Here is a 15,148-nt window from a genome sequence, read left to right on the forward strand (position 1 = left end):
TTCATACAGTATGTATTTTTCTATCAGGGCCTATAAAATACACATTTTTACCTTCAATATAAAAGGATCAGCTCATTAGGCTCATATTCTGTAAACAGCTTGGAAATGTATACCAAACAAGTCAGTGAAAATTCATACCCAGAAGCAGATGGTGAGAATAGCAAAGCTAAGCAAAGAGAGGCTTAATTGCAAATTTCTATCCAACTAAGCAAAACGGTGGTATCCTACATTCACAGGCATTTTGTTCAGAAAGGGAGGCATCACGATGCAGGTTGAGGCAGGGGACAGCCCTTGTGTGTCATACATCAGGCCAATGACTACTTGGAGAATTGCCACCAATTAAACAGCATTCGTATACAGTTGGCATCCACTTCACAGTGCTGCACGCTACGTAAAATTTTATTGCTTGTTGTCTTGCCAAAAGCAACGCATCTAATGTTTTTTCTGTTGAATTAAAAATCAACAAGAGATTTAAAGTTGGCCTGCTACAAGTAGAGAAGTAATTAAATTTACTCTGGTACAGTTCTCATTTAGAATGAGCCAAATTAACACTGACTAGACAAGGTGTGTGAGAAATGAAGTCACACTGTTACAAAGTTTCCAATTTTTTTCCTACTTCTCTGCCTCATGATATTAAAAAATGGAGAAAAATGTCTTTTTCACCAAAAAAGGAACACTGATGAAAGAAAAATGCATTTCACCCCTGAAAACATTGGTACAGTCACTGTAATGATTGTTATTACAGTTTTTCCTGAGCATGAGCATATATTTCATGTTGCAATGAGATTTCTCTTCTTTAAATTATAAGCTTATTGATAGAATTCACCATTTAATTTGAATAAATTAGATTTCTGTAGAAAGTGAGCAGAACACTAAGACTTGTTACCATGCATATCCAGAACCCAGTAATTCACTATTTTCATTAAATTTCAACAGAAGAAAAAACCAAAACAAATCTTTTCCAATAGTCAGGAGGTGGAGAAATCTCAAAGATGGACAAGGCGCCATTTCATGAAAAGGATTCCACATTTTTAAATTCAGCATTAAAACATAAAACTCTCCAGTTGAGTAAAAGAAGCATCATCAGCTTTCAGTTCAGCTCAGTCGGGATACAGTAAATTATACTTCCTACCCTTTTAAAGTCATATAAAAGTAAATTTTCCATTAAATTTCTTTTAGGATCTTATTTTATATTCTATAACAAGTCAATATGGGTTTTGAGGAAATGACTGCTTCATGAGCCCCAACAATATTATCACCCAACAGGACGGACAATATCCATTTACTGAAGGCCTTCAATAAGAGTCATCCTTTAAGCAGGAGCAGAGGAAAAAAACCAACCCAAACAGATACAAATGTTACCCTGAGAACTGCTGCTCCTTACCTTCTGGGCGCTCCATCCTCATGTGGTTGAATAATGACCACTTTTACTGTCACCGAGGTGCGTAACAGGTCGATCATTTGCTCATGGGTCAGAGTTGCCACGGCCACTTTACAGATCTCAACCAGGCGGCTCCCTTGCCGTAGGCCTGCTTTCCATGCAAATCCAAAGGGCTCCACGTCTGCCACTATCCCTTCAAAGTTCACGTGGAATCCAAGCTGGCCCAGCCCATTTCTTCGCAGGGTCATTTCCGTGGTTTCACATCCTCTGGTTACTATCTGAGGAAGCACGAGACTGTTACACGATTGTCAGGGCCCACAAACATTCTAAAGTTGTGCAAGCCTTGATTTTAAGTATCTTTAATATAGTAACATTGAATTATCTTAACGCTTATCTTTAAATGAAAGTTTGAAGGCTTCTGCATAAAACAAAATGAACAAAACATTTCACGATGCTAAAAATCTTACATCTCCAGGGCAGGCAGCTGACCCATGTCAAGTTCTTCCCCCTTGCCCAACACTAACACAATGCCATTTGTATCTAACTGAAAACTTTACAGCTGGTTTAGTTTCAAAACACAAAGCAAGAAAATGCTGCCCTGCCAATTACTTCAGTCTTTTTTGGCTGACTGCAGGTGTATAGGCGTTTTTTATTCAGTATTAAACACAAGATATAACATGAGCCAAACTGAAGTGCCTCAGTTCTAGCAGCTTGTTTTCCTCAAGAAAATAGCAATGAAGAAAATATTAATTTATTTTGTTCTTGGGCAGATTCTTAACTACCATCATCTGTAGATGAGGATATCACTAAAATGGGAAGAGAGTTTCCATGTCAATGGGAAACTTGGAAATAAAAAAAAAGACTTTTCTCATATTCAATGAAAAGTAACTATCATTATACAGAGCACCCAAAATCCTTCAAATTCAGATTTTGCTAAGCAGGTTCATTTCTATATACTGTGGAACAAGTTCTCAACAGTTTTGCCATATAAACCGTAACCATACAATGGCCTGTAAGCTGGGATACTGCACCACACCCAGAAGACAAAACTCTAGCCCACATGACAAGGAAGTTTGAGAGTTACCCCAGCCTTCCCTTTTGTCAGTGTCAAAAAAGCAGTATTTAGCTTCATTAGTTCAATCAGAACAAAAACTTAACCACTATGAAACATCATCAAAGATCTCTGTAGTGCATAACAAAGATCTCCCATAAACACTCCACCAAGGCAAATACCTGCCTTTAAGAGATGAATTTGTTACAATACAAATCAAGGGATCTTCCCAATGTCATGCTACACTAAGAGCAGCTCCACAGCACACTTTACCTTGTTCCACAAAGGCGTTCATGCTGTTTTATGGCTGGGTTTAGTGTGCATCACAAAAATAGATAGGAGGCTAGTGTTCTTTACTGTCAGCTGTGCAGGACAGATTTCTGCAAAGGTTGTTTTATGGCTTGAGTTTAATTCAGGAGGCTATTTAATGTGGGAAATGGATTTTTTGAGAATTCTCAAAGCCTGATAGAAGGCTCACAAAGTATGCATCTGTATGCAAACTTTGAGATAGAAAAAGCTGACTTAGAAATGCCATTGAATAGGACAAACATTGTTGAGAGAGAAATGGAACCAGAAACAAGTTTCAAATGATGGTGTTGCAAGTAAGACTAGATACTTTGGAGAAACAGAACTATAAAACATGCATTGTAGTAGGACTCATGAGGGGTAATTGTCAATGATTTGCTTTAAGGTATTAACAGCATTGTGTGGCAAAGGCTGATAAGCCAAGAAACACTTATAATGTATTGAAATAGTTGGCATCTGATTGTGATGGCGTGAATTAGAACATCTGTACTGTCTCACGCTTCACATGAGGCTGAAAATGGAATAAAAGGTGTTTTAAAATGCCTCTCAGTTGCCCCATCTCTGGGTCAGAAAAAGGTATAATCTGACAATTTTGGAAAAGTCACTCTAGCTCTCCACTGCCTGCTTGAGTCAGAATCCAGGCAGGCTAGCTCACTAGTTTACTGTGTGCTTGTCACAGCAGAATGGTTCAACCCGATTCAGGGATGCGTGAGGAGGGAGTGCGACTGTACAGCTCAAGAGATTTGGAACCTTAGTAAGTTTTAAAGCACTATTTTCTTTATAGAACATTTCTATATGGGTATCTGTCACTCAGCAGAAAAAATTAGAACTTGCTCACATGAGAACAAAGTGCCACAAACCCATAAGTTATTTTAACTTGGCTGATCTGGTTTATGCTCATGCTTTTAACCTGTGAGGTGAAGAAATACAAATATCCCTCATTCATTAAGGGATAATCATCTGTGAACTGTGAAATATTGAAGATATTGCAAGGATCAGATATTCTGAGAATTACTGCCTGGAAATTTTGATGCATAATCTTTCCAGTTACTTCTGAAGATGTAGGTTTCAAAGTCAAAATATGAAAGTCATTATTGAGATGTCTAAAATGTACTCTGGAGGCTTTGTTTACAAAGTCAGGTTCTGGGTTTTCATAGCAAAAACGAAACAGCTATTTCCTCTGTCATTTTTGTGCTCTGAGGTTTTAGTGTATTTTAGAAACTTTCCTTTTTAAATAGAAGCTTTATCGTGCTTGTAACTCTGCATATAGTATTAGAACTATACAGCATACTGGAAATTTTAACATACTGTTAATCTAGCTCTTTATGACTAAATTTCAGTAAGTTAAAAAACCTCTCACAATTTGTGAACCAGACAAGTGAAAAGGAAATTTTCAGCTCTTCGTTAACTACATTTCCATGACAAGTTTCTAAAATATACATTTAGTCATGCAGTGAAAAGAAGAACATGCTATTACAGTCAGGAGCCCAGCTGAGGGACAGAATTTTATCCTTATTAAGCTACATAATATTCTTTTTTGGGGGCTGACACTGCTTTATCATTATGTCACAAATATAGACTACTGCAAAATGAATGCACCAGCCAAAGTATATGGATTTCCCCACTCAGAGCACTCAAAATCTCTTCTTCAAGTTAGTTAAATATTCAGAAGTTAAAAAATAAGAAAGATGAAGATTCCTGCCAAAGACTCATCTAATTCTCAATGGGAAGTATTCCAGGAGATGTAGTCCTCCGCGAGTGTATATTCCCTAAAAGGTAACACTGCATGTTACACAGTAATGTCCCATTAAACATAGCGCTGTTCCACTTCAAAACACGGCATTCTGCTCACTTGGTTGCAGCTTCACTGATCTTGTGGCCACAGATTAACTAAGAGCTGGTTTCTTTGAATGCACTTTAAATAGATAAAGTTAAAAGACAGAGACCCTCTATGTCCAGGAAGAGGGTGAAGAGGGTTTTTTAAAATATACAGGATACTAAGGAAATTTTGCCAGCTCAGATTCTAAAAGATCCCTTCAATGTTTCCATTTAATTTTTTTTCATCTCTCTTATCCTGAAGCTCAAAACCACTGCTTTTCCTACCTTCCAACAAAACCCTCCAAGTTAATCTATAGCTAGCTGCTCTTTCTACTTTCTATAACTAGATACTTGCCCCTACAAATACAAATTTGTCTAGACTGACAAGTCACAGCTCTTTTTTCAGTCCTGGACCAATTGTTTCAGTTCAAACTACATCATGGTCTCAGCCAGTTTTTTACACCTTTTCTTAATCTGGATATTCAGATAGGTGTCCTTTTTACATGCATGATCTAAATCCAGACAATAAAGTCTAGTTATTTCTTTGACACTCTCATTTAGTAATTGCAATGTTCTACTCACTGGTTTTAAGAAATGCTTTAACTCTTGACTTAAAAGGGTTAATCATCTGGTCACTGAAGACTGATATTACATCATAGTTTGAGCTTTCATGTTTAGCAGCTGCTGGCACATATGGCTGTTAACCTTAGCTGTGCTCTGAGTCACTTGAAAGGTTTTTAAAGTATGCACATTAACTGTAGCATCAGAGTTTTAAATACTTATAAGCGGTTCTAATGGTTCTATACCAAATGTATGCAAGGATGTAGAAAGCATTCAATGTTATAAATCAACCAGGAAATAACATCAATATGCAGCTTTCAAAAGAGAGGAAGAAGCAGGGGAAAATGAGAAAAATATGAGGCAACAGGGATGAAAAATGTTTTAAAACAAGTAATGATAGTTAACTCTTTTAATTGGTATGGAAGTTGGATAGGTAGCAGGGAAAGGAAAGGCAGTCAGAATTTATTGGAATAGACACCAGAAGCAAATATTCAGGTAACCTTAGTAATAACTGATGCTAAATTTGAGGCTTAAAACCAATTTTTCATTATTTAACCCCAAATCTGGCCATAACAAAGAGGAAGTAGTAAAGTAAACACAGATAAACATTTCATTTTGTGTTTTCGATTATCAAATCTTAAAGATCTGTCTTCAGCAACATGGGTTATTTCCAGGTTTTGCAAAACCGAGTAAGTGAAAAATAGCACAAAAACATTGTCACTGATGACAGCAGAAATTTTCACTAGAACTTTACATCTGGTTTTTAATTTGTGTTAAGAAATTTATATTGTCTGGTTAACAAGACTTAATGGGAGCACTATTTTCTAGAAGGGAAACATCTGTCTAAAGAAAGTGAAACTGAAGACCTCAATTGAAGAGTGGCAAGAAGACATTCAACTCTTGAAATAGTAATTGTACTTTGGAAGAAAGTTATTATTTAGAGCATGATATTGAGCAATGCTAAATGAGACTGCAGAACTAGAGAGGGCCTAAATCATCTGCTGCAATCCAGCTGTTCCAGTGTGAAAACTGTAAGCAGACTGATTTCCTTTCAGTGCCAAGCTTTCTAATAGGAGAAAACCCTAAGACCTAACTAAAGATCTAAGAGGAAAGCGCAACCACTAGATGCATCAGCACTTTTATCTTGGAATTACTGTAATTTCATTGGACTGACAGAAATAGTTACAGGACAGTGGTCATCAATAGTTACTGACATGGTCATCAAGTGTCTGAAAAACTTTATCCAGTCAGCTGTTAAAACTGGCATTAGTTGGTGTATTTTTCTTTACTTCCCGCACTTTCTCAGTACAGGGGAATAAATCAGCAGAACCACTTAAAGAAAATTTTCCGCTAATATTCTAATGGATTATTACAAAAACTCAAAGTATATCTTACACATTAAGATTTTATATATTTCTATATTAATGATACTTTTACCTACAAGGATGTGATTTGAGAACAGGCTACAGTAAGAGGTGGCAAAAGCTTTTCAGTTGTGATTTCAACACTGGAACCATCCATGGGCTTGGGCAAGTAATCAGATTAATGGTATCTGAAACCATAACCCTGAAAATCAGGTTGATAACATTTATCTCACATGCTGTTGTGAAGATTACTATTTGTAATGCTCTCTGAAGACCAAAAACACTCCTGAACTATGAATATAGAACATTTTTAAATTATATCTCAAAGGAGATGTAGACAAATAAATGGTCATAAAAAATTGGAATTCCAGTCTAGAAACTGTACTTACTTCAAGTCTTTGAACAACTTCTCTGATGTCTTCAGTACAATTATCTGCTGCAGACAGAAGAATACATTCTCCTCTTTCATAAAATATTTTGATGCTCATTAATCCAGATGTCCAGCCAATAACATCTCTGCAGGAGCAGTTAAACACAACATTTTTTGATTCCTTTTCAATCAACATGATAAACTCATTGGAGATTCCGAGGAGACAGTCAATGTCAGCAGACTGGCCAAAGTCTCGGGCAATCACATTCCACATAATTGCTCCAACACTGAAGAGATGTGCATCTTTCCTTGGTTTCACTTTTTCCTTCTTTTTTGCCCCCAAAGTAATAAAGCTGAACTTGGCTGAAGTATCCACTGTAGCTGTGGTAACAAAGTTTTCTGCCAGATCTTTCAGGTATTCTTGACGTGTCCTTGTGGCCATGGCTCGAAATTTTTCTGACTTATGTGCTGCATTTTCAGCATTAATAACTTTGGCTAAAAGGAAGTCCCTAAAGACAGCAGACTTGGGGAAAGTTACTCCTTTGGGAATGGGTGGACCAAACGGCGGAACATCTTTTGATCGTGAAACACCAACACTGGAAATAGAAAAAAAACCCAAATAAACAAAAAAAAATATTAATTCCCTAAACAAACAAAAAATCACATGATAAGCAAAATTGTGATCTCTGCAATCCATTTACACAATTAAGTACAGCTTTGACATGCCAATTTGCAGACATTCCAGACACATCAAAGAAATCTGATTTGGTTGTCTGTGTTAGAATGGCTTTCTTCTTTTCAACATATAAAGGACATTATGGAAGTATTATACTAAAACAAAAAATATCAAAGATAACTTCTTAGAGTGTCAATGTCTCCTTTCCTTACTGTAATAAACATTAAAGTGAATTGCGAGAAAGGAGAGAAGTATCTTTTAAAATTATTTTAATGTAAATCTATCATTTTCAGCTGTCACTTAGTTGCATTGTCTTTAAACTAAGAAATGTAAAAAATAGAAACAGAATTAACTTTTATCCTTAAATCTTCTACTGCAATGAAGTGTGAATTCAATAAAAAAAATATTGGTGGCAAATGTGACTATAATGGAGCATTCTGCACCTATTTAAGCTGCCCATTCTATGCTCATAAAATTGGAAAACATTTACAATTCTTGATCTAGACAGTTTGAAGCAAAACGTAAGAAAAATAGGAATATTTCCTAATTGATACAATTATACCTCTTCTTGATACATATATAATATACTTCAACTGAAAAGGAATTTCAAAATAGTGTACACATTAGGTACAACTACTATTTTTTTGACTGAAATACAGTCAAATTTGGAATGACAGTTTAACAGTAAGAAAAATATAACATAGGAAATGTCATGTATTAATCAACACAAAAGAGTTACTGAAACAAAATCAAGCCCTGAAAGATAGTTTAAGTTACAGCAGACAGGTAAAAGACAGTAATATGACCCACCCTCATGATGTATTTTAATTTCATTCTAAACAATGAATAAATAACATTTATAAATAAACCTGTGCAATTATGCCTCACGTCTTTATCACTATTTGCACAATTACCAATCAATTCACAAATGTGCTTCCACCTTGGTTACCTTGCTAAAATTCATGATGCAGTGACTTAAATGTGAGATTTGGTAAAATCATCTGAAATTTATGATTTCTTTTTCATTCTCCAGAAGTCCTCATTCATGCGCTTAAAGGCTATGACTCATCCTGGTGTCATATTTTCATACTCAGGAATTCATACAGGTTAAAGGACCCTCTGAAATACTTTAAATCACTTTCTTTAAAAAAAGAAAACATGCAATTCAAATTCTAAATTAATTTCTATTGGTGTGTCTGCAAATCTTATTTTCACTAACTTGGTATATCCCCGTTTTGTGGCCAAAAATCAGCAACATGGAGTGCTGCACATACCCCTTTGAGCCTACAAACTGAGCCCCCTAACTGTAGATGTGTGCAAGGGAGACACTGGAGTTTCAAAAGCAGAGGAAGTGCAGCAGGAATTTTAAAACTGAGCACATAATATCTATGAGAAATACAAAGCATCTAGAAAACACAGTTGCATTGTAGTCTTAGTAACAAACTTAAATAGTTATAAGGCTCTACTCACCTATAACACACATTTTCAGTGCAAGGATTATGCACTTTGACAATGACAAATACATGTTGAAAGTGGGAACGAATATTTTTTGGAGTAAAAGGAAGTGCTCCTGGCTCTTGGAAGACAATGGTAACTATGTCATTTCCTATATGCCTTTTCCTTAGCAGCTAGACAAGAAACATGCATTGAAAAATTAATTATTAAAAAAAAAATCACAAATTCATCATCTTAGGAAAAAAAACCCCAAACAAGTCAAACCAATACAAAGAAAGCATAATTTTTCAGAAATAACTTTTAAGGCATCATGGATATGTAAAGGATATCAGAACTGCAAAAATATAGGGAAAGGAAATTGGGCTAAGTTCACAAAAATCCTACTGAATTTTCTGACATCCCCACATTAGTTCTCCATACTTTCTGCTCATTTATATTTTATTCTATGAGAAAAATGTATTTTTCTTATTCTCACTAAGGCATCACTTCAGTAATAAAAAAGTGTTGCATCACTTGACATTTCTCACTATCCAGAAAACTGTACATTCATTCCCTCTTTACAGTGTAATATTTGTCTCTACATTGAAAATACCATATTGCTTCTATATCTCAATAAAACTTTCTTTTCCATGTACAATACTATTAAATATTGTCCATAATATTATGATCCTTATAAAAAAAAATATTATCGCGAACATCCATCACCAATGTTAACAACGGCATACTTGAGGAACAGAACCAAAACTCACGGAGAAACAACAGCTATTAGGAGCTCTTCAATTAAAAATTTGTTCTTGTAATTGGTAGCTTTTATCATCAAAACACATTTAAGGACTAATTTGAAGTACTAAATCATTGTTATAGGCTAAAATTTAGTAAAAATTGCAAAACATCCAGCAATAAGGGACTACTACTCTTTCTCACCTAAAAACCCGACAAAATGACACAGTTAAATGACTCCCACTTTCTTCATGGAAGAGTATTGTAACTTCCAAATATTGTATAGTAACAGACAAGAAAAAGCAGTCTACCAGGTGCTACATTTAAAACGTTTACCCCAAGTCTGCCAAAGATTGTGCATTGTCAACTAATAGCACAGACAGTTAAAGCTGTACCTTGGCTCATGTGTAACCAAAAAGGATTCAAGAATAAATTTACTTGAAAACTTTATGACAGAGCAAGTAAAAATTTCTCTTTCAAGGTGATTTCACGGAACAGATTCTTTCTAATAAGAGTATTTTCTTGCATTTTTCCAGTTCCACTAAAAGTTAGCATTTCAGCTACCAATCATAAAAAGCTAAGTTGCACATGCTAAAGCATAGAACCCATAAGTATGTTTCATTACAGCCCTTAAAATAACATAAATTATGATATTCTGAAGGTAGTCAGAAGGGCCAAAGCTACAATTAAGCATGAAGTATATCTGTATTATTTTAAACGTAATCAAAATCCCAAATACAGATAAAGGAATCAGACTTCTTATGAAGCTTTAGAACAGACATAGGAACAGAAAACAGTAAGTCATGTGGCTCAGTCAGGTTTTCAGGTTTTTAAGACTAAAATGAAAATAACTGGTTATTTGAGCCATTTGAGATACACAGACTGTTGCATACAGAAGTGCACTATGAGGAACTGATCACAGAACTATGTGTGTCAGGTACTTTAATTTGCTCATCTAGTGAGCCATACAATTAGCTCATAGTAGGGCAGCACAAGTTAATGTTTAGAAGTTATTACTGTCTCACAGGTTGGAATTTACAACTCAGTTAAATTTGTAAGCAACCTTCCAGTTACAAAGTACAAGGTGATTAATTTCTGCCCTTGTTATACTATTAGGTGCTCAATTACTTGTTCTTGCTACAGTGGTTCATGTCTATACATTTCCATAGAGAAAATTATAAAAGGAGAATGCAATCTTCTTTAAACGTATATTTATTTTTCAAGACAATCACTGTTTTTCAAGAGTATTTTCTGCTTTTGTAGGCCCTTTTAGGAGGTTCTGCTTGGCATCATATATAGCACAAGCAAGAACAACACTCACTTAATTGGAGGTAAGTTTTAGAAATGTTTGAAATTTTACTAGCAAAGATTTTTAAAAGCATGGCAGTTACCATATCCTATCGTTAGGATATTTTTCAAGAGCGGAAACCTCTACAAGGCACAGAAATAGGAAGACAGGTCATTATTTTTAAGAACCTTACCAAGACTGTAGAGATCTTAGTGACTTCTTCAATTTAAAATAAAACCAGTTTAACACTTATAAATAGTTGTCATGCATAAGTGGTCAGTCAACTTCGACACAATGCAAAAGGCAAAGCACAGTTGTGGCTGTGCACAGAGGATCAAAATGCAAAGAACTTTAAAGGGGGGAGAATTAAACTGGGGTGATCTGGAACATGGAAAGAGGTGCTCTGGATAGGATAAAGGAACAGGAAAAGAATAAAGTATTGAATGGAGAAGAAGGAGGGAACACATACCTCTCTGGGAAAAGTGAGATAAGCATAGCATACTGAAAATGAAAAAGGAATGGAGGGAAACCAGAACTCAGCAAAATTATCTATAGGAAACCCTTTTCTACTTTCCATTCTATAGCCTAGATTTTTCTCCCAACATTTACCTCCTAGTTTGCTTGGGTGTTCTTTTCAGGTTCTCAGTTTCCCCTTCCTCTCCCATTTTGAGGTCTGCTCAGGTTTGGGGGTTTTTGGATGCTGTACATTTTTTTTTTTTTTAATCTGCCTTTCTAACATACTCTAAAGAATCTCATGCCAATGTTGAACACAATAAGAACTCTCATCTGGGTGCAGAGATTACAGAAATTACTTGCAGTAAGGAGGCATCATTGTCAAGTTAGAATTTGAAAATAAACCTAATCAAGTATGATAGGCAGCCAAAAGGAAATCAGTGACATGTTATGTAAGAATACAAGACACAAAAAGGCGAGTCCAGTCAGGAAAATATGTTAGAAAAGCAGAATCCATTCGATTAAAATTATTTGGACTAAATGATAGTTATATTAATTCTCAGATTTTAGTGACTCAATTCTTAATTTTCAGATATGCATCTCTGAAGGAAAAAACTGTCTTAAAACTTAGCATATTAACAGCTTGTGCTCAGCCTTAAAAATCTACCTACTTCTGTAGGATTAATTGCTTTGTCAAACTGCAAAACAACAAGGAATTCTTGTTGAAATAGCAGTGAAATACACTCTTCATTCAAGTAAATGATGAAGTGTTAAGAGTCAAATAAGAAAAACTCCAAACTTATTTTAGTACATTTCTAAAATAAGTGGTTTCAAATGTTTTACTTTCAATTTGTGTTGTTAGCCAGTACCAAAACCAGAAATGAATGTAAAAGCTCTCTCAACAGATCTGATCAACTCAGTTTGGTATAATCATAGGTCTTGTAATCCAATTATTTTAACAGTAGTGAAATGCAACAAGCTTATTTCATTATTGCATATCTGTTTCATTTTAAAGTTTTCATAAAACTAGGTGAAAACTGATTATTTGAACAGATTTGGATTAATCAGGTCTGACCAGGTGTACACAAGCAGACTGCAAATGTGTGAATAGGAAACTTGCAAGGGAATGATTTGGAAAGGGACATTGCAAAGGTAAAGTTTAAAGGGTAAAGCCTTGAACTGTTTTGAAGAAAAGGCCAGTAAAGGAAAAGGAACTGGCCACACCAGGGCTGGTTGTCTTCTCCGTCCTAGGGAAGGAGCAGCTGACTTGACAGTTCCCAGCCTATGTTGCAGCCAAAATAAAAATTACCTTGCTCTTTGGATCTCCTGCTGGTTCTAAAACTAGAGGGATGTCCTGATCAGGGACCAAGCAGGGCGTAGTTATATCCTGGAAGAAGCAACAAACAGTTCTGGTGCGGCCTGTTTTTGGCCCACAGGTATTTGGAACACAAGCAATGCTCAGTGCTTGCTCACACTGAAAGTCACCGTCGTAGATTATGAGGAGTGACTGAATACCCTGCCGAGCCATTACCAAACAAGGGACACAGGGAAAGGATGCAACAACCTCAACCAGTACATACATAATATGCTAGCAGAAAATAACTATGGAATGGGGGGCTTCATTCCTAATATAACCTGACAGGAAATTTACCGTGGTCTCTAACTTCCCCTTACTTGGGTATGCAGTGAGCCAAACCCTGAAGAGACTTCATTATGTATTTTGGAACTAAACAGTAAGAGAAGAAAAACATAAACAGTTATTACAGATCTGTTTTGCACATTAAGGCTGGCTAAATTCTTGTAATTTGGGTGCACTTGTCACATTTCATTAAGACAGTGTACATGCTGTGCAAACACTGATAGATCTCATCACCTGAAAAATAATGTGGTGGGTCTTCAGAAAGGCATTCTGCTTGAACTTGGAAAACTGCCACATTATTTTGATCCCAAGAAAGCCATGAATAACAACATTGTGCTTCTACTAAATATTGAACCTTTTAAAGGGACAATGATGAGAGCTTACTAAAACACTGTGGAAAGGAGTGCTTGTTGCTAGGGAAAACCACGGAGTTAAAATTGAAAGATTTTGCTGTACACAAGAATCAGCACCTGACTATAAAGTAAGACACATAAGGATATGGTAAGAATGAAAGGAAGGCACAGGAAGAAGTGAAAGGACAGTAACGGGGGTGGCTGAGCAACACAGCAGTGAAGCTGACAGACAAACAGCAAAAAACTATGAAAATAAGTGGATCATGGCAAGAGGATATCCTGTTCTCACAAACGAGGAAAATTCACGAAAGACAACAAAAGTAATAAACTCCAAGTAAGGCCATATTTACTGTCAGTGCCTGTGATTTGCTATGAAAATACTGATTTTATTCTTTTAAGGCAAGCTCATTCAGTGTACTATATCATCTTAACAGAGTACAGTTTTCCCTACTTACATGTATTTCTAGTCAAAGATTGTTAGACTGATTACAGACAGAACAACTCCTAGTGCGTTTAATAAATTAATCCTGTTTTGTTATAAGATGCAACTGAAAGTTTAGAGAAGCAGAACAATCTGAAATCAGTGATGAAGATCCAACCCCTTCATTACTAGCTACACCACAGTTGAGCGTCTGATGTAGCTGAACATTCTGTCTCCTAAAAGCCACACATTTTAGGAAGTGAGTCATCTAAACTTTGTGTTACTCATACGGTGAAAAGTTTGTCTTTTGATTCCTAATTTAGTTTCTTTAAACCACATCTAAATACTAAGTGTAATGTCTTAAACTGTTCACTTGAAACAGCTTTTCAAACTTTTCAGAGCTCTATGCACTGATTATTTAAAACACTTAGCATGATATACTTTCTTCCATTTTTTATTTATCCCTTCTGATGAATTTCAGTAATTTTATTTTATCCTTTTCTTGCTGCCATGACACATCCCTTTCTGCTCACACAAGACCTACTGGTAGGACAAACATGAAAGATCTAACTCCCAAATGGTTCAACAATCAACCAGTACGCATCTTTTGTGTGTTGTTCAAAACCAAAGTGAGATAGCATCCTTATTTCATGACAACCTCCCACAATGGTGGAAATGACTGCAACTTGCAGGGTAACGCAAGAATATTCCAAAACTAACTAAATAAATCAACACTTACTTCTGCATACCAAAAGGAACACAGAGTAGTGGCACAGAAAGTTACAAACTACCATCAGTCTGATCTGTGAGCAATTGTAGTGCATTTCTTCTAAGCATTAATACTGATATATTATACCAAATGTGCTTGTATGTTTTAATTAAGTCCCAAGAAATATCTTAGACAGGCAAGACAGAGTAACCTTACTGGTGCACTGCACACTTTGGATGCTGTGCTGGTTTTTAGCCATCCTTAATGCTTTGAAGACATTCTGAATTATTATATAAGCAAAGGGAATTCTCTAGAAATAAGAAAAATACACTGCAATTTCCTGTTTTCACAGACATCTTGAAGGATACAGTTTTAAATTATTACTGAGCTCACACATTAATAAACATTTCAAGATACGTAATGCAAGGATTAAGTGGAATAGTTTTTAAAAAATCTCATTACATGCATATTTTAACCATAAGACTATTTTCAAGATTCATTCCATTCAATGTTTAAAACATACATAAGATGTGAATTCAGCCCAAACTGAAAATAACTTTTTCACCAGAGGCAATATTGCCTT

General features: G+C 35.7%; 1 protein-coding gene across 3 annotated transcripts in view; it reads right to left on the bottom strand.

Annotated features, from left to right (window-relative positions):
- The window catches only part of SIPA1L2 (signal induced proliferation associated 1 like 2), a 126,931-nt gene that overhangs the window by 39,978 nt on the left and 71,805 nt on the right, over positions 1-15,148 (bottom strand). For all 3 annotated transcript variants that reach the window (XM_066178790.1, XM_066178789.1, XM_066178788.1), the window contains exons 8-10: positions 8,998-9,155; positions 6,871-7,447; positions 1,385-1,659 (exon numbers count right to left, since the gene is read on the bottom strand). In XM_066178790.1, the coding sequence (XP_066034887.1) occupies positions 1,385-1,659; positions 6,871-7,447; positions 8,998-9,155 (1,010 nt within the window). The remainder of the gene's footprint in view (positions 1-1,384; positions 1,660-6,870; positions 7,448-8,997; positions 9,156-15,148) is intronic.

This window comes from Chamaea fasciata, unplaced genomic scaffold (genome assembly GCF_029207755.1).
Source record: "Chamaea fasciata isolate MVZ Bird 193981 ecotype frontalis unplaced genomic scaffold, bChaFas1.0.hap1 SCAF_3, whole genome shotgun sequence".
Taxonomy (NCBI): Eukaryota; Metazoa; Chordata; class Aves; order Passeriformes; family Sylviidae; genus Chamaea; species Chamaea fasciata.